Source organism: Protopterus annectens, chromosome 1.part1 (assembly GCF_019279795.1).
Source record: "Protopterus annectens isolate FY-2018-M chromosome 1.part1, PAN1.0, whole genome shotgun sequence".
Taxonomy (NCBI): domain Eukaryota; kingdom Metazoa; phylum Chordata; order Ceratodontiformes; family Protopteridae; genus Protopterus; species Protopterus annectens.
The window spans coordinates 1,760,630,214-1,760,655,682 of NC_056726.1; the positions used below are offsets into that span (position 1 = coordinate 1,760,630,214).

General features: G+C 37.1%; 1 protein-coding gene across 1 annotated transcript in view; it reads left to right on the plus strand.

The window, feature by feature from the left end:
* The window catches only part of MAP3K6 (mitogen-activated protein kinase kinase kinase 6), a 1,891,200-nt gene that overhangs the window by 1,666,128 nt on the left and 199,603 nt on the right, over window positions 1-25,469 (plus strand). The window contains exon 25 of the mRNA XM_044084347.1: window positions 16,669-16,927. Coding sequence (XP_043940282.1) covers window positions 16,669-16,927 — 259 coding nt within the window. The remainder of the gene's footprint in view (window positions 1-16,668; window positions 16,928-25,469) is intronic.

Below are 25,469 nucleotides of genomic sequence, written 5' to 3' on the forward strand. Positions count from 1 at the left end.
CTAAGCAGCAGAGACCTCCAAAGCAGACACCCAAGCAACCGCTACCCCAAAACAAAACACGTGCAACACATAGCTCACAAAGCCAGTGTGCCGAACAGTCACAGCCCTTAAGGCTAAACAACACACCTGATACACTTGTAATAGGTGACTCTATCGTCAGGCACACTGACGCCCCGCTCACCAGGCTGAACAAGGAGAAGGTCACGGTGAGCTGCCTGTCGGGCGCTAGGATCTGCCACATAACACAAGCACTCAGGTCACTCCAAGGCAAGTACAAATATGACTCAGTCATTGTCCATGCTGGTGTGAATGACCTGAGCCTCCCTGGACTACATGAAAAGAGACATAGAGGAACTCTCTGAGCATGTAGCCCAGGCCGGTATGACCCTGACCTTGAGTAGCATCTTACCCTCACCAAGAATGATGCCACAATATGAAGACAAGATGATCAATTTCAACAATTGGCTTAAGTGTTGGTGTCATTCAAAGGGGATCCAGTGCCTGTCAGCCTGGGATGACATGCTCGACAAGCCACGATGGCTTGCACCTGTCACCCTGGGCTTTGGATATTGGCAAAGGCTCTTGCTACCCCATAGTGCCTTTTTAGGCAAGGCTCAAAGACAAACCCACCTCCATAGGTATCACAAGGGATAAGAAACTAAGAGTAATGCTACTCAACGCCAGAAGTCTAAACCTCAAGATGCACACACTCGAAACTCTCCTTAGCATGGAGAACATCGATATCTGTGCAGTAACAGAAACCTGGTTCAAGTCTCCCGAGAGCACCCCAGCACTACCAGGTTATACCTCATACCATGCTTTTCGGCCCCAAAACTTGGACCGAACCACAAAAGGAGGGGGAGTATCAATATTCGTCAAAGATACCCACACCTCCAGGTTGGTGGCACAGCACGAAGCATCAGAGACTATCCATGTGCAACTAACTGTGGGTAAAACTGCCTTCCAGTTTATAGCCTGCTACAGACCACCCTCCCAAACACAGGAACCCCACTTGGCCTTCCTGAGAATACTGGAAAATATGAAGGTCTCTCCAAACACCATTATATTGGGTGACTTCAACTACCCAAACATAGACTGGGAGCATTACTCTAGCTCCAACACCCTATCCCAAAGGTTCCTAGAATTTATAAACTCAAATACTATGGAACAACTTGTTACCACTCCCAACAAGAGGGGAAAACATACTGGACCTGATCATCACCAACATGGGGATACTATGCTCCAGACCAGAAGTGTATCCCTCACTGGTAAGATCAGACCATAAACTAATCTCACTGGATATTCACATCCCGACCCCACCCCCTGCCCAGAAAAGCACAGTGAAAAACTTCTCTAAAGCAAATTTCACATGCCTCAAAACCGAGGCGAAATCCTTCAAAGCCCCCAGGCCTGTGGAAAATACGGCCCAGACCGCAGAATCCTTTATAAACGCATTCTATGAACACCTTCAGGAATGCATGGATCATGCAATCCCAAATAAAACCAAGACCCAATCCTCCAAAGGCAGACGTCCTGCCTGGTGGACCCCAGCCATAAACAAACTATACAATAGAAGGAGGAAGCTACTACATGATAGAGCAAAATCCCAAAAAGGGAAGGCATCTCTGATCAGTATTAGCAAAAAACTACGGGCACTCATAAAATCGTCTAAGGCCAGCTTGAGAAAAATTGCACAGGACACTAAGGATAATCACAAGGCTTTCTTTAGTTATGTTAGGAACCTGGGTGGGAATTCCCAGATATGCTCAGAATTAGTCCAAAATGACAAAAATTACACCGAGCCCACAGACATTGCCAACATCCTAGCTGACAGGTTCAGTGCAAACTTCTCCCTCTCCCCACCAAAAGGGCAAATATCTATCCCAACAGAGTGCTGCCCCTGACATCTCAGATGCTCAGGTAAGAGCCGCCTCTCCAAAGCAAAAACACAGCATCAATGGGACCAGATGGTGTGCCGGGCGCCCTACATGAACTCCAAGAAGAGCTAAACCCAAACATAAAACTACTGTTCAATCTTAGCCTTACTACAGGATATGTACCCAAAGAGTGGCGTACAGCAACAGTGGTCCCTCTCCACAAAGGTGGTGCCTCAACGGATCCTGGAAACTATCGCCCCATAAGCCTGACTAGCTTGGTCTGCAAAGCTATGGAAAGGATCATCATGGACCTCATAAATAAAGATATTGGGGACCTACAGACACTGGATCCTACCCAGTTTGGCTTTGGTAAGGGCAGATCCTGCCTCTTAAACCTGGTCGATTTCTTTGAAACAGTCACCAAGGCCATTGACGAGGGGAAGGTGGTCCACACAGCCTACCTGGACCTCGCAAAAGCCTTCGATACAATACCCCACTCGGGCATTATAGATAAGCTCACCAGCTTACATATAAACCCCTATGTCACTAGATGGGTTGCAAACTGGCTCAAGGACAGAACCCACATGGTTAGAATTGCTGGAGCCATGTCAGACTCCAAACCAGTTACAAGTGGCGTCCCACAAGGCTCAGTCCTGGGACCTCTCTTGTTCGGTATATATTTCTCGGCAGTACAGACCAACACGGAAGGACTGTGGCTGACCAAGTTCGCAGATGACTGCAAACTGGGCACCATAATCAACTCTCCAGCCGACACAAGCATCCTCCAAAAGGGCCTCATAGAAACAGACAACTGGTGCCAGAGCCATGGCCTCAAGCTAAACGCCAAAAGTGTATAGTCATCCCCTTTGGCAAAAACAAAGTGCCCACAAATTACCACATAGGTGGTAATCCATTAAGTACAGAAGAAGTCATTAGGGACCTGGGACCCAAGTTGATAGCAATCTCTCATTTGACAACCATGTGGCCAAAGTGGTTAGAAAAACATTTTATATAGCCCACCTAATCATGAAGGGATTCACATCTAAATCAGGGGAGGTCATCGTACCTCTTTACTCATCCCTCATCAGGCCCATAATTGAGTACAATGCCCCTTTTGGGATGTACTTTACCAGACACCTGCAGCAACTGGAAAGACCCCAAAAGTACCTCACCAAGAGGATCAAAGGGCTCAAACAGATGCCATATGCTGCCCGGTTAAAGAAACTCCAGCTCTACTCAGTGGCATACGCCTGCTCAGAGGCGATCTGTGCCTGACGTATAAAGCCATGTCCAACCCGGAATTAATGGACATGCTGCACCTCAGAAAATCCAAATCCCATCGAGAGACTTGAACCTCAGCACTGAAATAAATAGGACATGCTAGAGGGACAGATTCATAACCCAGAGGCTCCTTCACTCTGGAATAAAATCCCAGTCCAAGTTAGGCAGAGTCCCACATTGACTCTCTTCAAGAGGAATCTTGATGAGTGGATGGGAGATCATAGGTTTACCCCGGCTATCACTTCTGTGTCACTGTTAGACAGAGGCACAGTATACTAACCTCAAAAAAAGGCATAGCAAAATTAATTTAAAATGGGTGGCGAAAGCCAAACACACTCTGGCTAGGCTTATAAATGCCCTAGGGCAGATAGCCTAGTATGAACCTATGAACCTATGAACATTCATGTTCATGTATTCTATATATCTGTGGGTTTTACTTTTGTCTTCACGTATGTTAATATTTTATTATTTGTTTTCAGTAAGTTGCTGTCTTTGGCTGTGGTTGTTCACTAAAAAAAACAGAAGATTATTTATCAGTGCTGTCTTTCTACATGACTTGCTCAAATATGGCACTCTAAATTATTGGGGTTGATCTGTTTGCATGCACAGAGAACTATAACTACTTTGGATAAACCAGCTGGATCAACGTCTTTGCTGATGAATAAAAGTCCATGTTTTATTATTACTGCTGAAGTGACATCTCCTTCAGAGATCTACTGCTGCGGTGTGTACACAGCCATACCCGTACTTTATTTTTCATTATACAATGACCCCCATTAATATTCCAAAACGTGCACGCTGATTGGTAAATCAGAGTTATAGTAATGGAAAAAGGTACGGTCGCCCAGACTTTTTCTATTAGTATAACTCTTTTTTTACAGCAACGGAGAACACAAGATCTCCGTTGCTTTTTGCACACTGTCTCGCTATGTTAAACGCGTTTAACATAATGAGACAGCTTTAAAAAAAGTAAAGGAGATCTTCCTATCTCCGTTGCTTTTTTTAAAGGTGTCTCGCTATGTTAAATGGGTTTAACATAGCGAGACAGCTTTAAAAAAAGCAACGGAGATTCTCTGTTGCATTTTTTTAAAGCTGTCTGGCTATGTTAAACTCCTTTAACATAGCGAGACACTTTGTAAAAAGCAACGGAGATCTTGCTTTCTCCGTTGCTTTTTTCAAAACTGTCTGGGTATGTTAAATGGGTTATGTAAATATGTAATGCTATGTAAAAAAAGCAGTGGAGATTCTCTTTTTTAAAGCTGTCTCTATGTTAAACTCACATACGCATGCACAGTACATCAGAACTGCCCCGGAATACCAGACAGCTGCGGAAGGGCAGCAAGAAGGCATTATACAATGCCATTATTTAAGAAAAGTAATTTTTTTTTTCTTAAATAATGTCATTGTATAATAGCAATAACTCACTTCTGGGTGTGGGTAATGCTGGATTTACCCACGGTTGTCTTTGTTTGGCCACTCGGGCTTCGCCCTTGTGACCAAACCACACCAGCCGTGGGTAAATCCAGCAGTACCCACACCCAGGCATGGGTTTTGCTATATTAACCTTCCATGGTTGTGAATATGTGAAGCCTATTCCAGGGCTGAAATATTATTTGTCATCAGACTCCTCTTTTCCTGACATTAGGGTCAACCTCATTAATATATGGACATCAGAAATAAAGCAATTCAACTCAAGGCTTGGGTACTAAACCACAGTCTCAATACTGTTGATGTCTCAGGCTAAAACCAGGAATTACTGTGACTTCTCCCACCATAATCTTGGATCACCATAGTAATGATTGACCAGGAGCTTGCTAAGGAGTGGACCTGTGTATTTCAGCTGTAGCCTTACAACTGAAACCCACCCTGTTATTCCCCCTGAAAAAAGTACTAGTAGAATTTATGAACGGAAACCATAAGATGTATGTTCTCATTGTATATGTACCCCAATCTGCCATGACGCAAGTTTTTCTTGATGTTAGATGACATTTTTTTCTTACTCAGTCAATCACTACTTGTCTATCCTGGGGAATTTTAACCTTCATATTAAGCTGTGTTTTTATGGATAATGCAGTCTCAAGTGTATGAGAACACTGGGCTCCACTTTGTCTCTGGTACTATGCAACTGCAGTATATGTGGACAAAAGTAGACCTGATAGCTTGCCACTTACTTTTATTCAACCCTTTCAGTTAGTGATTACTAGGTTATGCACTGTTTCTCTTAAAACTGACAAGAATTCCATAGTAACTAATAAGATGTGTATCTTTCTTTAGGAATGACAGAAAACTACCCACTGTTTTTATAATTGCTCTTCATGGACCAGTGTTCTGAGCTAGACAAATGTGGAAGATAATCTGCTGAATTTTCTATGTAATCATATACTGCTCTGTGACAAATTCAGCCCTTTCAGATATAGCATGGAGGAAAGGTAGTTTGTGAGTATAGATAACCCCTCCTTTTAATTGGCAACTTCAGTGTTGCAATACTTGATTTAAATTGTAAACACCAAATATTAAGTCAGCAAACACTGCCTGTTTTCAAAGCAGAGCAAAGCAATTGACTATTTTAGCCATGTAGACCATGGGACTTTTGGGATGATTTTAGCTTTTTATTGGCAAAACTAAACAATAATTTGCAAATACCCAAAAGCTGAAAGGTAAAATAATACTTGGATCTGACTTTGGAGCTCTTCTGCAGTGGATAACTGTCATGATTTCATCTGCTGATATCACCAGCTTGACATACTCTTGAATTTTCTTTTATTTGTATGCTTAGTGGTATGCTTGCCTCCTGCCGGTTCATGTCACAGTATCACTTGTCAGACTAGGAGGACATACTCAAACTCTGTGGTGCTCAGTTTTATCCCCGGTTCTTTTCTGCACATTGCACAGTTCAGATCATAATCCAAGTGATTGTTTTAGGAAAGTTCCTGCATTTGGCACAGGGGCTGAGGCTTAGACCAGGGTAAACACGAGAGTTTTCTCCTGCACTACCGATCCCCATTCAGTATTTGTCTCACTAATCCAGATCCCAATCGTTTTTGTCGTTTTAGCTTTAAAAAAAAATGTCATAACACTTTCCTCAGCTACTGCAGTGGGCTTTTATGTGGCTGGCCATAAATTTGACTACATGGATGTTGTGAAAGGGGAAGCAGCCACAAGAATATTCTAGCACCAGATGGCATATATCAGACTCTTCTTTAAGTCTGAGCTCAGGCAGACCTATGTGGATGCCAACTTCAGGGTGATATCCCTGTGGTTGCAGTGATATCTAAAAGTGGAAACATTATTTGAAAACACTGAAAGTACAAACACAACAGGCTACAGACGCATGAAAAATAAACTTTAATAAACTCAAGTGCCTCAGTGTAAGCCTTCAAGGAGTAATAAAACCAAATCCATAATAGCAGTTTATATACTAATCCTTACACAATTAATCAATTATAGTTAAGTAAGCAAATTAAAAACATGTTAAATTAAATATTTCCAATTACATTTTACATTTAGACCATAAGGTGATAATGTGCCATATTTCAACATATATACAGTCTCTTTATATAATAATTTATCCGTAAGTAAATTGACCTCACCAGATTTAACTACCAAATATTCTAAAATAGTACCTTGCAATAATAATGCATCATTTTGATGATATTGCTTAAAATGTAAAGCTATGGGACTCTCAACTTGCTGTTTTTTTTATGTTCCATCTACATTTAAAAGCTCTCTTACTCTCATCGATATAAAATAAATTACAAGGGCATCTGAGGGCCTAAATAATGCCTTCTGTAGTACATAATTTTTTAATATAAACATCAATTATTTATTTTCTGAAAAGAGCGTGCAATATGTTTACAACTGCAACACTTGCCACAAGGAAAGGTACACACCAAAAAGTTACTAAAATAATTTATAATTGGGTATTGGGAAGAATAAAATTACTATGTACAAGCATATCCCCTAGACTTCATCCTGTCAGTCAGTTTGTAGCTGTTCGATCAGATCCATGTTTAGGTGTATAGGGACTCAGTGTAGAGTTTTTTCTTCTTCAGAAGAAGGCAAAGATTTATTTTCTAGCATTTTCCTTGTGTTAAAGGAGATAGATTTTTATATCATCTTGGACTTCAGTAACTTCATTATATATGTTGGGCATGCCAGATTCCATATAGAAGCTCTTCAGCATATCATGCTTGTGACCTGGATGATTTCAATGGATATGGTGAATGCATTCTAGTACATTAGCTCTGGGAGGCTTTTCAGGAGAACTCTGCACCCAAAATATTTAGCAGTATACTGCCAGTGGTGGCAGTATACTGCCAGTGGTGGCAAAGGCTTCACAGGAAAAAGAAATTCACATGTTCCCCTACCTGGTTGTCTCGTTCCAGGTGACTGCTCTGAAGAGGTATTGTCCCTAACTTGGGCAATTTGTTTAATCACTGGTAGAGGCAGAAATCTACGTAAGGTAGATTTGATCACTAATAACAGTTGCTATGTCTGAGCTATTCATTAATCATTAAAAACAAGTTGTGTGATATGACACACAAGACTTAAATCTGATCCTTCTATTAAGTCACTTGTACCTCCATTATCCCATGTTATTGATACAATATCCATCTTTTAAGTATCTAGGACAATGGCAAGATTCCCTCAATGACCCTGTCAACTGGTAATTTTTCAGGTAATTTCCATTGTGAATTATTTGTACAGCTGAAGGTGGCATTCATCATTCTGCATATCTTGTCTTAGAAGCAACATGGATTACCATGGAAAGGTCATGCACAAAAAAATATTACAACATACACTGGCCACCACAACAGATCATCACAGATCAAGAAAGTAACAGTTTTCCAGTGGAAGATGAAGGCTTGCATTGTTCACATAGTTGCAATCCAGAGGTCAGATATTGGAAACTATATAATTTTAACACGGAATATGTTAGCCTCCTTTGATTTACATTTGGAATACATTAAAACAATAAGATAATTTAGACACTTGACCAAGATGGGCGGCCACGGTGGTGCAGCGGTTAGTGTTGCTGCCTCACAGCAAGAAGTTCTCTGGTTCAATCCTCGGCTGGGGTGCCTTCTGTGCAGAGTCTGCATGTCCTCCCTGTGGTTGCGTGCATTTCCACCGGGTGCTCTGGTTTCCTCTCACATCCCAATGACATGCTGTAGGTGGATTGGACACTCTAAATTGTCCCTAGGTGTGAGTGTGTACATGTGTGTGCCTTCTGTGGAAGGTTGTGCGCCAAGCTGGCAACTCGACACCGTAAAACTCTACTGCCAATCATGAGCGGACAGGTGATCCACTGTGGCGATCCCTAACTGGGAAAAGCCAAAAGAAGAAGAAGAAGACACTTGACCAAGATGCTTCATCCTGTGATACATTTGTTTAGCAGTAAGACAAGTACTTCAACCCAGTCTGAAAGCAAAGGCTCCAAATCTATTGTAATTCAAAGAGCCATTATCTCGTAATGCATAAAGGAAAGCTGGCAGCTGTTTTTGTAGTTCCTTTATCAAATAATACTTTGCACATAGTACAAGTGTGCATGTTTCACTGAAATGACAAGAACTAGAATAAATTCCTTTGGCTTCCACTGAAAACCTTATTTCTTGCTCGGTGAGGTTCTATTACTGAACCCAATATATGTTATGATATTTTTTCAAAACATGTTTATTTTGTTTTTCTATTAAACATAAACAATCAAAATATTTGAAGCATACAATATATAGTGAATAAACAATTATATACACTATATACAGTCATCCATGACAAACATTGACTTTATCAATGAATACTTATCAATATTTATCTAATACATTTTGCAGTTTTTGCCAGACTGTTCTTTTACGTGTTATATTAGATGTTCTTTAACAAATGGTTTGCATTTCTTTTTTACATACAGATTTTGCTAAAGTAATAAACTTGGCAAACATAAGATCTTGCTTATTTTTCCAATTCAATGTAATAATCTTTCTTGCAATAGCTAAAATTGACCAAAGAACAGGTAACTGATGTTTGTGAATCACACTTGGGGTAGGTACATTAAATAATATCAATGAACTAGTAATTTGACACTTATCTGACCATAAAGTATTTGTGAAATGTCTAAAATCACTCCAATAATTTGCGAGAGTTTTGCATTCGATGAACATATGAACCCAGTTGGCTTCAAGAATTTCACCACATCTCCAACATTTACTTTCTTTACTTTTGGTTATGAGTTCAATTTTGTGTGGGGTATAAAAGCTTCTATGAATAAATTTCCAGGTATATAATTTCCAATATAGTGATGATGAGGTGCTATTAATTGATTTTAATAACTGTTTCTTGTTTTCATTTGACAGAGGTTCTCCATTAATCTTCACAGAGTAATTCCAAAAAACTGGGTCAAATGTAAGCAGTTCATCTCGTAAGATTTTATATATAGGTGATATGCTCAGTTTATGTTCCGTGTTCATCGAATTGCACCATATGAATAATTATAGCAACCTTGATATAGAATCAGTTTCTATATTTATTGATACTCTCACTTTACTTTCAGTAAATTGCCGTAATGATTGAAGACATAACCAATTATCTTGGCTAACATTAAATCTGGGTAGAAGAAAGTTTATTGATTGGATGTTCTTTTTATCTATAAATTGGTGCCAGAATTTTAAGTCATTCTCTTTAAGGTTCAACATTTTATTAATATTAAAGGAATCTAAACAATCTGGAGTATAAACTATGGGAAATATAAGAACAAGTGTTTGTTTTAAGCTGCAATTGTTATCTGTTATGTTTTTGAAGATGTAAAATATTTCATTTATGCCATATGAGAAGTGGCTAAATCTCTTATCATGTAGACAATAGTCACAAAGTATCCATTATATTTTGCTGATTCCAAATGATTCATTAAATTGGGTTTCCATGTTTCTAGTGGTAATTATTTGAATCTCATGTAGTTGTTTCCAACTAGTGGTAAATAGAGATGTTATCCAATGTAATATATCGATAATAACAGATTTGGAGTATAATTTTATGTTAGGAAATCCAATCCCATTACTGTTCCAGGCTCCAACATGCCATTTGTATGCTATTCTTGTTTTTTGTGGAAATCAAAGAAATGTAAGTAATATGGAATCTATTTATTTAAAGAATTTTTTAGGTGGGGTAAAGTCAATGATTGTGTATAAAATAAAAATGTAGGCAAAATAATCATTTTTATTAATGTAAGTCGGTTTTCCATAGTGAAAAGCATTTTGTTCCACTTTTTAGTTAAATCACTGATTATAGCTAATAGATTGGTATAATTTAATTTAATAGTCTCTTTCCATGTGTTCTTTATACTAATTCCTAAATAGACTATTATATAATTTTCCCAGTTAAATGTAGTGTACTTTAGTAGATTTCTATTTATTTTCTTATTGATTAATAATGTTTTGGTTTTATTTTGGTTAAATTTTAGCCCTGAGATTTTCCCAAATTGATTCATAGCATTTATAATATATTGTATAGAAATCTCTATATCACTAGGTTAATAAAGTATCGACCACAAATAGCTGGATTTTTGGACGGTATTCCTCATTTAAAGTAAAATCCTTTTATGTTTGTGTCATTTCTAATATATGAAGCAAAAGGTTCAATTGATAGGGCGAATAATAATGAGGACATCAGGCATCCTTATCGAGTCCCTTTCTGAATTCTTAATGGAGGTGATAAGCATGAACCAATTTTAACATATGCTTGTGATTCTTTGTATATTTTCAGTATTAAGTTAGTAGAATCTGGGAGAAAATTATACCCATCAAAAATGTTTTGTAACTATGACCAACTAATGGAGTTGAATGCCTTGTCTATATCCAAACTTATAACAGTTAATTGCTTCTTGGATTTCTTCGCAATATCTGTTAAAGATAATAATTTAATAATGTTATTGTATACTTTCCTATGTAAGAAAACCCTGTTTAGTCATGATGTATTAAATTAGGTAGTATATTATTTAGTCTCTTAGCCAAGATGGACATAAAAAGTTCATAATCAATGTTTAATAATGAAATAGGTCTATAGGATGCACATGATTTTGGATCTTTACCTTGTTTCAAAATAGGAGAAATTATTGAATACTTACAAGAAGGGAGAATTATTAACTCTTGTTTAACCATGGAGAAAGTATTTAATAAGATCTTTATTATGTAATCTGAAAGAACCTTGTATATTTCTGGGATTATCCCATCCAATCCTGGAGCTTTATTCCCCTTCAGGTTTTTAATTTGCTCTGTTACTTCTGTTAATGTTATTTGTTTATTAAGCATGTTGTTTTGTTGATTTGACAACTTAGTATTTATATTTTCCTGAAGGAATTTATCTACTAAATTGTTTGTCTCTAGGGGTGAGTGTGTGTCATTAATTGATCTGTAATATATTTTAAATGCTTCTAATATACCTCTTAGATCAGTTGTTCTTTTAACTGAGTTACTCCTATATTTGATTTCATTGATGTGATTTTGTTTACTGATTTGTTTGGATCTGATAGCCAAGTTATGTAAATGACTAGAATTTACAAAATAGGATTGTAGTTTTACTTTTTCTATGTTTATAGCTACTTTGTGATTTAATATTTCTACGTATTTCTGATTTAAGTTTGAAATTTCTGTATGGACTGCTTTATCAGTTGATTTTAAATTTAGTTTCAACTTGTCTGTTTTGGTTTGTAGTTCTGAAAGTTCTTTGTCCCATTCCTTTCTTTTTTGAGAGTACCAAGCTTTAACTCTGCCATATAGGTAAACTTTTAATGCCGCCCATAATATGATGTCCGTTACCTCTCCATTATTGTTGATTTCTACAAATGTATCTATTTCTTTTAGAATCCATTCTCTAAACCCCTTTATTTTTTGTTATATGTGCTGGAATTATTTGTAAAGTTATCAAATCATCATTCTTCAAACCCAAACTAAAAAAAGGCATTGTGGTCAGAAAGTGGGCATGACATTATCAAAACACAACTTATTTTTGAATAAATGTTATTTGAAACAAAAATCTTGTCAATATTTGTTTCTATGCCAAATCTGAATGAATAGTGTTTATAGATAAGTGAATTTTGTAGTCTTAAATTGTATATGTCTCTGAAATTCATTGAAACAATAAACTTATTTAGCTTCTTAGCTTGTGTTGTTAATTTAACTTTACTGCTTCTGTTTTAAAGGCTAGAGCTTTGAATTTATGACTATGAATTAGTAACTATTGTCATTTTTCATAGGTTTCAGATTGTAATTTTGTTCTATCTATTTTATTGATTTTAATGAATGGCTCTTTAAGACCCGATTGTTTTTGATTGGATTATTATATAAATGCTGTTGCAAGGCAAACACTTTGGTTCTGATAAAGTCCTGTATTGAGTCAGACAAAAGCGCTTACCTCAGTTTTTGTGTTTTATTAAACTTTTTGACCTCTGATTTTTGGATTTATTGTCCTTTCTATTGGGGTCACTGAAGTCTCGGAAGTGGTATTCTGTTTATTTATTTGGTTCGATTTTCCACTTCTTAATGCTCGTTTGTGGTTATAAATAGTAAAATATTTTTAAAATAACCCAATCAAACATGAACTTAAAACATGTACTAATTAATCGGAGTGGAACCATTTCCAATAGTGTATATAATCAATCACACTGTACTGTAACCATGTGAGGTCAACTTCACCGTATGAAATCAGTCTTGATGTAAGTCTCTAATAAAAACTTCCTATATTACTTATACTTACTTTTTTGTATTTATAAATATGGTTAATACAAGAGAGAGGAAAAAAAAAACATTGTTTTGTTGATAATGTTTAAGCAGTTTAAAACTATATTTGCACTGACCATTAGTTGTATTTATAGTCATTTATCAAATCTGCATGTGTATCATTCCATTATATCTTACAGTGCAACTAACATTGAATGTAATGCATTTTATCCTGTACATTGACATGACCTTATAAAATGTATATCTGCTTAGTTATGAATGCAGCAAAAATAAAGTCCTGTATACAACTAAAATTTATATTCACTTCACATGCTGAATATTTATTTAACCCACATTATACTATTTTATTTTCATTTAAGAGCATTCTGTCTGTCAATATCTTTACTTCCCACCTTCCTTCACTGTTTCTTATAAAACAGTCATACGTTAGCATTCATTTTCAGATTTTCCCTCTAGACTAGACTAGACAGTCACAAAATTAACTCTCTAGTTTCTTTGAAATGCTTCTTTTATAATAATTCTGTACCTTTAGAAGCTTTAAACTAGGAATACACTTAAAATTCACTTCTTTCCCTTCCAGTTTTCGTTTTCAGTTTTATTTCCGTGTTTTGAAGCTGGGCATGGGATGAAAGGTCGCATAACATCACCGTTCTGTGGTTCCTTGCTTCTAGCTTCTTAAACTCGTTGCTGTTGCCTTGTACATGCTTGTGCATGTTTAAAACAGTCACAGAAGCTAAAAAAGAAGCTTTCGGTGGGAAATACAAAATATGAAACTTTTCTTGCTCCTGTGAGAGAAAAAAACACCCGAGCAGCCTTTACAGTACAAAATAGCAAAGGCCCATATTAGCCATGCTAGCAAAGCCATATTTTCCCTTCAAAACATCAGCTCACACCCATATTGCTTTTTAAAGTTATCTGTTAGGATTAAACAACTTATATATGTTAGTCTGCCTGTATACACCATCTAATACTTTATTATAGTCAGATATGCAGTTAATTAAATAATTAGATATATACTGATCATAAAATAAGCATTCCATTCATATCATTAAGAAAGCATAATATTTTTGTTTTAACTTTACCTAATAATAAAAACAATTTTCATACAGGAGCCCTATGCAGTGTGATCATAAAAGCATGTTTAGTATGTACTATAGCATTACCCCACCATTCACACACATGAATATATTTTTAAGATATCATTTAGCAATGATATTACTAAATAACTTTGTACCCTTAGTGAACATATTAATATGTTAATTATAACCATCCAATAATACACACACACACACACACACACACACACACACACACACACACACACACACACACACACACAACGAAAAAGAAAACTGTTTTACATTTATCTTGTTTATGTTTTCCAGCCATAAACTAAGTAATGAATCTTGCAGCAAAGTATTTTGCATTTAACAATATTTTAGTTATTTCTCCTTTAGTTTTTTATTTTTTTTTTATTTGCTCCTTCCTTTGACAGTTCATCCATATTTTTGTTACATGTCTCTTCAGACTTTGTGTAGAACAATCCATATCTTCTATCTCAGTATTTTTTTTCTTCTGGATAAAATCCATGGCTTCCGATAAGGATCTGAAGATCTTCTCACTCTCTGATAGAAATATTTTTATCCTGGCAGGAAAAAGTATTTCAGCCTTGATGTTAACCTTTTTGAGAGATTTTATTAAAGGAATACATTCTTTTCTTCTAGAGATGACAGAAGAGGTGTAACCATTGTCAAAACAAATGTTTTGTTTTCCTTTATCTTAATAGGAGAGTTTGTCCATGCAGACTTCAGTACCAAATCCTTATCTTGGGAAGGCAAAAATCTGACAATGATGGATCTGGGATTAGAAGACACTGTAGTTGAAATTGGTTTTGATAAAGACCGGTGAGCTCTTTCAATTCCGAATGAAAGAGATTCTGGCAAATTTAATGCTGTAGGTAACCATTTGTTAAGAAATAGTATATTATTGCCTTCTTCCATAGATTCTGGTATTATTTCTCCTTGACCTACTTTCTAGGTCTTCCAGTTTTTCTAGTAGTTTTGTATTCTATTTCAAAACAAAATCATTGTGGCTTTCACACACACTGTCAATCTGCCATCCAAATCAGTTACAGTTTCTTCAATAGAAGAAATTAGTTCAAAATGTTTTTTATCACCTCATTTAGAACGTCCAACTGCTTGCTACAATTCTGTTTTATAGTGTCAATTTTTGTTCTCTAGTTTGTCCATTTTGAGCGATAGTTCTTGAATATTTGTTGTTATACCTTATAACTCCTTTTTCACCACACTGTCCTGATATGAGTTCTTTGAGTTACTCATACTTGGATCCCTTGTAGAAAACTTCTTGACAGGAAAAAGTAATAAAATCTTCTATTTCAGTACTAATTTTTGAAAAATAATAAAAGTCCTACACTTATGTATCTTCTCGTATATTTTTGAGTAGTTTTCTTCAAAAATTAAGTAAAATTTCCTGTCAGAATAATGTATTACAAGCAGAGCTACAGTTCTGTGCTGCTAGCAGTCTGGCATCTTGGCCACTCCTCCTGTTATGATATTTTTGATTGCATGTTTACACAGTATTCCAGCAGTATGCAGTCCTGCAAAAAGAGTCTATCCCCTTGATAGAATACAGACTACCTATCCTGATTGACTCTTCCTTTTTACTCACTGTGCTGAATAGAGTGCCAGCATATTCTATGGCTGTGTAGTATGAGCATCATGGGAACATTATAACCATAGCTAACTAGCTGGCCAGTATTGGGCATTCATAAATACTGACCTGTAGTTGCATACAATTTTAACTAATGCACAAATCTTACCACCACATTGCCTGTTTCTCATCCATCCAGGTTGCTGTCCTCTTTTTCTCTTTTTTTTTTGCATCCCCTCCATCTGCATGACCACACCTGATGATTCCTCTACTTACACCCAGTTCACCTATTCATTCTGCGGTCATGGAAATTTCTGGGTGAACTAACATCCCTATGGCCCATTCACCCCTGCTTGTACTCCACTATTAGGTCATCTGCTCATGATGAAAGTCAGATGATAGGGAGCAGGCCAGCTTGCTGGTCCTATTGGATGACCTACTTTGTCCCTCAGCAGAGCAACCCCCTTCCCTGAAACATCTCTTCTGAGCACCTCTTTAGCTGCCCAACAAGGGGAAGTATACCTTCGCACACTGAATTTTCAGCTCACTGTGTGACTTGTGGATAAAAGCGCAGCTCGATAGATTTAAGCTCCGTGGAGTAGACACCTAGTATTCCCAGTGTGTGTCTCTCATTTAGAGCCATAGCTGCCACCCTCCCCCCTAGGATAGGCAAGCTAGCACTGGTCACTAACTCCCATCCTCTGCTATGAGCTAGGTTGCTGTGCTCTTAGTGCTTCTCCACTAGTTGTTATTACAGTCCCTCATATGAAATAATGACTAGTAGCAAGCCTTTCTATCTAACATCTGCTGCACTTTGGAATGAAATACCTTTTAGTGTCCATCAATTGAATTTCTAAGTATTTTTTTTCTTAGGAATTGTTATCTAAAGCATCTAAGTGGTATAGCCTGAAAACTGTGATAAGGTCATATTTTTTAAATAAGTTGTTGTAGTGATACAATAGTTTAAGGTACTTCTTATGTTTTACCTGTGTGTATATTTTATATTTTTTGGATCATGACTAACGATGATACACTGGATCAACTCTCAACAGTAATTAAAAAAATATTGAAAAAAACGATAATTTTGTATAATAACACATTAATCTTTGCTACAGAACTAAAACTGCATTCGGAGTCCTCATTTGAAAAGGACATAGATGACCGAAGACTTGTAGAGGAAGAGGATGAAGAAAGTAAAGATGTTCGTGCAAACCAGTTACCACTGAACAGGGGCCATTCGGAATGCTCAGATCATTATAGTGGTGCTCCAAATGCTTGTGGAGATGTGGTCAGGCAGCATCCTGCATTAAACTGTATTCCTGATTCCTCTCACTTGTTAAAAGAGCTAACTGAACTAAAATCGCAGACCTGCAGGTAAGTTGTTCCCCTACAGGACTCATAGTATAATTTCCATTCATTATGTTTTACTTCCCTTTCTTTGTACTGCATGTCTGTGGTCCTGCTTAAGCAGAGGTTTTTTTTATTAATTAGTGCATTGGTACAGTTTGTTGCCATGTGTGATAGATGGCTGAAGCATAAGTTTCAGTTTAATGTAACATCTCGTATATTTCAGTGTTGATGTAGAAATGTGTATTCATTTCAAGATTGATTTTTTTGTGTGCAATGTAATAATACGCTCTGTTTCCTTTCAAATACCGTCTGGGTCTTGGCTGAAAATGGTCTTATGATAGTCCACATATCCAGTCAACAAATAAAAATAACATTTAGAAATCAACAAAATATTTGATCTATTTCCATCTAAAACTTAAATAGCAGTAATAATTATAAATGTGTATTTTAGTGTCAACTGCTCATGAAACCCAGTTCTGCGAGACACACTGTGCCATGTGACCCCATCACCCATTCTTCAGGACTGTTTTGCTTAGCTGATAATGTCTGCAGAACATCCACATACAGGTGGTGCCTCATTGTACACTTTCATGTACTTATTCTGTGATATGCACCTCTATCCTCACACAATCACACAGCTTGTCTTTGGCCATGTGGCCATTTGATGCAACAATAAAAGTGTTCTGTTTCTGTTGTTTTTGCCTGTTTAAAAAAGTTGTTGTCATTAACAAGAAAAAGAAAGGCCTAAACCCAGGGGAGAAATATTAAATATTGCCGTTATAAACTTAGAAAGCTGATAGAATAACAGGCTTTCTATTAGCATACATTTTTCTGAAGGATGTGAAGTATGAAACTCAGATGCACATCATCATAACCTTGCTGTTTATTTACAGGAATAGTAACTTTTCTGTTCCAGTCTACCTGAGTAGACTTCCAGTGTTTAAATGCTACCATTAAGATGATTGCATTAACCATTCTAGAGGAGTAAAATATCTTATTTGAAATATTTTACTTTACTTTATTAATAGTGAACTACCAACACTCCACAGTATCCGCCATGGGTAGACTATTTAACACTGTGTATGATGTAGCGTGGTAAACCTTCAACCAAATATGCTAAATAGCAAGGTACTCCCAAACCATATGAAAATTATGTGTTTTTTCTGCTCCTTGCATTTCAAACATTTATATGTAAATTTTAGGCGACACATTGGCGCAGATGATAGCATTGCTTCACAGCAAGAAGTTCTCCAGTTCGATTCTCGATTGGGGTGCCTTCTGTGCAGAGACTGCCTGTCGTCCCTGTTTTTGCGTGGGTTTTCTCCAGGCACTCTGGTTTACTCTCACATTCCAAACACATGCAATAGGTGGATTGGGCACTCTAAATTGGCCATAGGTGTGAGAGCATGTGCAAGTGTGTGCTGTGGAAGAAGTATCACAGTGGGGGTAGCCACCTGGTGGTGTAAACCGTGGCTCTAGATGATTATCACTGTTGAAGTGACACTCCGACCTCACGTGCAAAAATGGGTAAAAGTGGTTGTGGATGGATGGATATGTACATTTTCTTCCCTTCTGAAGTAGTTCACCCAGGGAGGGCTGCCAGTTATGCAAAGTCTTATATTATGTAAGTGCAGCTCATTACAGCCAAGTGATGTCTGCAGGCGTTTCTGCAGTTACCTCCTACTGCGCCTCTAAGCGTCAAATATTGTTTGTTCATATTTCCATTAATAATTCCAAACCATGCTGCATACAAGGTATCACAGTATTTTATATTGATGCAAACATGATGACAAACGCAATTGTATTGATATATGACCTCTGTCAGTGAGTATTTGTTAGACCTGTAAGGTGATAACTTCATTTTTTAAAGGCTGAAGCCACACCCACTGGGAGTTAAAGATGCACACTCAAAAGATCTCTACTGGAGGGAATGAGAATACAGTGGGTTAGATCAGGTCTGTAGAATCTTTCAATCTTTCTCCAGTCTCTCTCTTCAGTGGCACGTCCTGTCCATTTCTCCCATTTACTTTTCAAAGCTGTCAAATCAATAACTTGATTTGAAAGTTTTAATGACGGGGTGGAGCAGAATCTCTGTTCAAATTCAACAACCTGGAGGTCCTAATGTGCCAGCTGATAATTTGCACTTTTACTAAGGTCTTTTAGTATTATATTTAATTGTGAATACTGTCACCAAGGCAGTTTGTGACATTTATTCCTGTATGTTCTTGCCCCCAAAAATCTATATCATGTATGAATTAATCTGTATGCAGTCATTCAAGCACAAAATTTTACGGCCAGTACTGATAAGGTGGTTATATCAAAGACATTCAAACCAACATAGAGTAGCCTTGCCATTATATTTCCCTTTACCAGCCTTAGCTAACCAAACTTCTAGGTCTTTAGGAACCTATACCATGTTGGAATGACTATTTTTATTTTCCTTGCAGTGAAGGGCAATGACTTCAGACTTGGGCCAAAACCAGAAAAGCTGTGGATCACTAAGAGTTGTAATTACCTGCAATACAATCGCAACCTTAGTGTAAATCTAAAGATTCAGAACTAGCCTTCCTTTATCCTTAGATGCTAACATTTTGTACTTCTAACCCTGTGCATTTATTATCTCAAAAAAGCAAGAATCAGCTTCTGTCACTTATTGATTATAGATTTTTTAAATGCACTCTGTGGAAAATGCTTAAAGACAAACAAAATCTCTGGCAAAAGTGTCATTTTGATAAAATAAATTTTCTACAAAAAAAGGCAAATGCAGTCTATTGCAAATGGCTGTTTTATATTTCATAAACTCCTGTAAATGGATAAGGTTTCTATCCACAATTTGTGCCATAGAATAATTTATTTTAATCCCTACATACTTAACTGCTGTTACAACTTCAGACATATGTCCTAGAGTATCCTTTTCCCATTCTTCTCTTGAAGCATTACTTACGGAAAATAAAAACCTATTTTCATTTAAAGAAAGACCTGAAAGCAATGAGAATTTTCTAATGGTGCCTACTACTGCTGGTAGTGTTTCCTCTGGGTTCTCTTATCCAAAGTACGTCATCATCTGCAAATCATTAAACAGCATAAAAACATCAAATCTTATTGGCATAACATATTTCCTGTATTCCTCCATTAGAACGACCACCAGAGTTTCAATAGATAGAGCAAAGAGTAACGGTGACAGCCGGAATCTGTGTTTGCTTCCTCTGGTTAAACAAAATTCTAATGAAGTAAAATCACTTGTAGTTGTAATGGCTGTAGGAGAATGGTAAAGAATCTCTACTATCCTAACAAATTCCTTAGAGAAGCCATACCAGATCATACGTTCCCATAGTTTGGATCATTTTATTAAATCAAAGCATTCTGAAAATCCAGTAAAGGGGTTATTCAGGCTTCTTCTGACTTACTCCTCTGTTCTTGTAAATTAAGTCATGTCCTAACCAAGTCAGATCCTCCTATTCTATCTTTAATAAAACTCATCTTCCATCAGATAAGTTGCTACATTTTCAATTCTGTGCGATATTATTTTACCTTAGATCTTTCTTTCAACTGCTGATAAAGAAACTGAAAGCTATGAGCTGGGATTTCTATGACTTTTACCTTGTTTAGGAAATAACACAAGCAAAGCATTTTAAAAGTTTTAGGAAAAATGTTATAATCAATCATTTATTTGAACACTTGTAAGAGAATGGGGTGATTTGACTCATAACATTTATAGAACTCTGTAGGTTTATCATCTGGACCAGGTGCCCTGTCCTATTTCAGAGCATCGGTTGCTCCACGAACGTCATCCAGTGAAATGGGTGCACTCACTTTAATTTTGCCTACCTCTGATGTCAGCTTAGAAGACAATTTATCCCACAACTCGTACAACTTCATACATTTGCTTCCTACTTTTGATAAATAAATGCTGTTCTGTCTGTTATATAAAAGTCTGTTCATTTATAAAGGAAGCTGTATTATTTCTAAAATGTATAGGATTTCATTCTGTTAATTCAGTACTATAAGCTCACGCTTTCCCAATTTTCTTTCATCCAGGCAAATTGCAATGCCCTATACTGTTTTTTTGTTTTTTTTTATTGAGTATTATTTGGCAAGAGTAATTTGTGCACAGACTTGCCCTTTTTTATATCTACTCTTTACTTATTTTTAATTCTCTAACCTTGTCATGTTTCCTTTTTCTCTTGCTGACTCAAATAACATGCAAAATCTTTTAGAGCGTTCTTGATAAGGTCCCACTTGTCAGTCCAGTAACCCTCATCCTCAATCCACCATAGACAAAAGGGTTGCAACCTGTACCTAATCATACCCACTTTATCCTGTGATTTAAAAAGGTGGAGATCCATGCACCAACCTGTTGAAGCTGTAACTAGTCCGAATCTGTCAAGGCAGGGCTTGGATGTTATTTAGACAGATTCTCGACATCCTTGAGCTTATTTTCTAATTTTGCAGTGAAAGACTTTATATCTTTAAAGTCCACTTAATCTACTACCATTCCCTTAAGAGGAGTCACTTCCCATTAACTATGGGCTAAACATTCCTTCATTGAAGCTAATTTCTTGTCCTGTATTGATGCCATGGACTGGATAGCCTGAATATCCATTAGTATAATTTGCAGTATTGAAGTCAAGGCATGCAAGATTTTTTTAAGTATCACAAATGTCCTCTTGTGATGTAAAATGACCTGCTGCCATACTGTTTCCTGCATAGTTTACAAGAAGCATTCCTCAATTACAGTAGCCAGACTGATTGACTAACACTTAACATCAAGCACTTCAGTTGTCTGTTCAGAGTTCAAAAATGAACTGCACCAACTCACAGCAATGAAATCGGCAAAAAAAAAAAAACTTACACAAGCTGTAGATGTTATTTAAGGAGAAAGGAGCTACAAAACTTAGCTCTCACTGTTGGACGCCCTTGTGAACACACCTTTCCTACTGAGATTTAATTCCTTTCAGTACCTGATCAACACTGGGTGCTTTTCTACGTTCTGCTACTACTGAGAGACTGTGGTGTGAAATATTAAAACCTTTTTTAACTATTTTAAGTTGGCCCTTATCAATATCTGTGAAGTGGTTTTGGCTGACCCTTCAGGGAAGTTCTTGCTGGCTGATTTAAGTCCACCTAAAGCTTACAGTCACTCAAAGTGGAAAGCAAATGGGACTGATGTTCAGGAAGAAGTGAATTCTCTTTTATACATACACCCTGCCCCACCAACACATTAGTGTGTCTCTGCATTTGTTATAGTTAAACTGGTCTTCAGATAGTCACAGTTGTGGTTTTGTGGATGTCCATGCTTGAAAATTCGGGTCTATATCACATTATCAAAATTCCAAAATATCGAACACCATAAGCTCGACCTTGGAATCTCGAAATGTGATATACTCGAACGGTCAGAACAGCGAATTTCTTCCAAGGGAAAAAATTCGCTGTTCCGAGAAAACACACACAGCACAAGCACACCAAAATACATAATCCACACATACACACTTCACAAAACCCTACACTAAATCGTATATACACTACTAGCTATCCACTTACCTTAACCCAACACTAACCCTAAGGTCCCTAACTAACGCACACTCACCTTACCTGCTTCCTAACCCTAAGGTCTCTAACTATCGCACACTCACCTTACCCGCTCCCTAACCCTAAGATCCCTAAGTATCGCACACTCACCTTGCCTGCTCCCTATCCCTAAGGTCCCTAACTATCACACATTCCCCTTACCTCGGTCCGTTCGCACACTTACCTTAACCCGGTCCGTCACCTTCGCACCACATTTGAGGAAATAGCGAAGCCGCAGAAATGGCCCTAGGAAAATATTCAGTGTTCTGCAGCTTTGCCCTTTCAAGCGTTCGCTGAATAGGGGTTGAAATTAGAACATTTAATGTTTTAACACTTCGATGTTCTAATATAGACCCGAAAATTCATAGTAAAAGTTTATTCACATTTTCCTTTTACACATTCATTCTAAGATAACTTTTCTGTTAGTACTTCCTTTGAGATGACTGTTCCATTGTTCTGTTTCACTACTTCTCGTATTCATCAGCTGTTTCATCTAATGGTTGTGATGGCAGGGACTGTGATTTTCTGGGTCTCACCAGTAAGTTGTTATGAGTATATGCATTTTTAAACCATTATAAAAGACTTAATATTTATATAGCAATCTTTCACTTGGTTTGATTTTTACTTTGCTTCCTTTCCAACGATCCAGTTCTTCCTGGATTAACAGTTATACATAATGTCAGGTCTGTAAATCAGATGCACAGCCCTAGATTTCCATTACATTTCCACATTTTTATTTGCAGTTATTTGGTACTAAGATTTGGATCTGTGTGATGGAAAGTTGTAAAGGTCTCTTAAATATGCAGCTGAAGTGTTTGCAGCTTATGGCTGTCAAACCAGGATGTGAATTTTCATTCTGTATTATGTATTTTTACATATGTATAGTTCTGTGGGCTAATTCGTTCTTTGATAGTGGGGCCCTAGGCAAAATTCTTCAGTGCTCCTTGTCGGCCTTCATTTTTTATTTATTCAGGGGATTTTTTTTTCTATTTAGCTTAAGTACACAGTTGGTTTCTGTGGTGTTTAAAAGAAAGGGATTTCCCCTGTGACATATAATTAAATGAGCACCCTATTTGATAAGCTGAACCCAGCAACTCAGTTACTGAATTCTGGAAGTTTATAAAGTAAAGGAATAAAATCACTGACTTAGTATAGTGCATAATAAGCCAAACCACAAATATTGCTGTAATGAGATATAGATTAAGTACACCCAGATAATAATGGAGCAAAGCTTTTATTATTCTTTTCAAGAAGTACAAACTTTATAGCTCACTAAAATATTATTAACACTCTGCAGTAACATGACTCAGATGACTGTTGCATCAAAATATGCAAAATATATTCATAGGCTTCAAAAATCAATATTTCAAAACATCTGCACAGTTAATTTTATAAGTATAGTACAACCAAGGTGAGCAGTGTTAGACAACTCTGTACCTTCCAGAGGCATTGAAGCCTTCCTTTTGCAACTTCAAGCCTCATGATGCTTTTGTGGAGTCCAGAATTACATAACACCACCAACCATTTTGACTCTTATTACTTGCCACAAAGTAGCCTTCGATCACTTGGCAGGCATAACATTACCTGTAGTGGTGGTGATGGTTCAGGTACCATACAAACATCCCGTCTAGAAAAACATTTTACTCACATAGCATGAATTTCTCCTTCTTATCTTTTTCTTCTTGAAGGCCATTTTTACTTGCTGATTAGGTTTAAATCCTAGAACTATCAAAATACAAATCAGGGTGAAAAAATAAAACTCTTATGGGGACACAGCTGATGGACTCTCTAAAGAAATCTCTTTAATAACTAAAAGTTAAGTGCTTTCGTCTCAAACAAATAGAGACTTCATCAGAACTCAGAGTTTAAATCCTCTCTTTAATCTCCTACCTGTTTCAGCCTTGCACTGGATCTTACATGTTTGACTTCCACAGAGATAAATTTTGAAAATGTTTTCTCAACCCCTGCATACGTGCATGTCTGTTCACATACCATACATATCCAGGCTGAATAAGAGTTTTCATAATTAATCTTTGCAGAAGTTATATTACCCAGCATTAAGCTGGGCAGTGTCTGACTAGATGGTCAGTAATCTGATGATATAAATATCCTACATTTCCTGCACACTAGCAGTATATCACAGCATTTGTACTTGTCGCCCAGTGACATTTAGTGATGAACCACATAGTTTTTTCAAGCACAGCACCACTATCAGAATTATTTTTACAAGAAGGAGGTATCATAGATTCTTCCATCTGAAACAGGAATGGTTATTCTAATCTTATGATAGATCCTGTGAGAATGATCACTTTTACAATGACTACACATGACTGAGAATTCCATAGGCTGGCTACCTCATCCCTGACCTTGGTTGTACCTCAGACTACTCATCTTTTACCCCAAATCCTTCTGGTGTAGCACTTATAGCCACTATAGACCAGGGATTACCTATATCCTCTGCGGCTGTTGGGGTCCCTTCAGTGGGCAAGGGAGAGCCACTCCTGTCGGCCTTGGGAGAAAAAACAAGGAAGGTTTTCCTGTTATGTCAAAATGCTGTACTCAACCCTGAGTAAGTTGCAGCAGCTGTTAGTAATACAGATGGCCCCATTATTCTGTCAAAGTGAAACAGAAATCCAAGCTTGTATCTACTCCTCCTCAGATTTCTTTGGATAGGAGTAAAGGGTCTGGCTAAGGGTTTAATTCAGTCGAATGATCCTTCTTGTAAAGTAGTTTCTAGTAAAAGAAAGAGGGATATCTCTTTTTCTGAAGAAATTCAAGGTTCTGAGTCTGAACATGAAGATGGAGGGACATATACAGATATTTCTTTTCCTCAGATTTCTGAAAGTTGAGAGGTATGGCATACATTTGATTGCATAAATGTTGTGGCTAGTGTCTGAGTTGCATATATTTTTTGTCTGCAGTAGATGGCATGGATGAAACTCTCATTCATTAATGCAATAGTGATTATAACCATTATGGATGTCCTTTTCTGGGATTA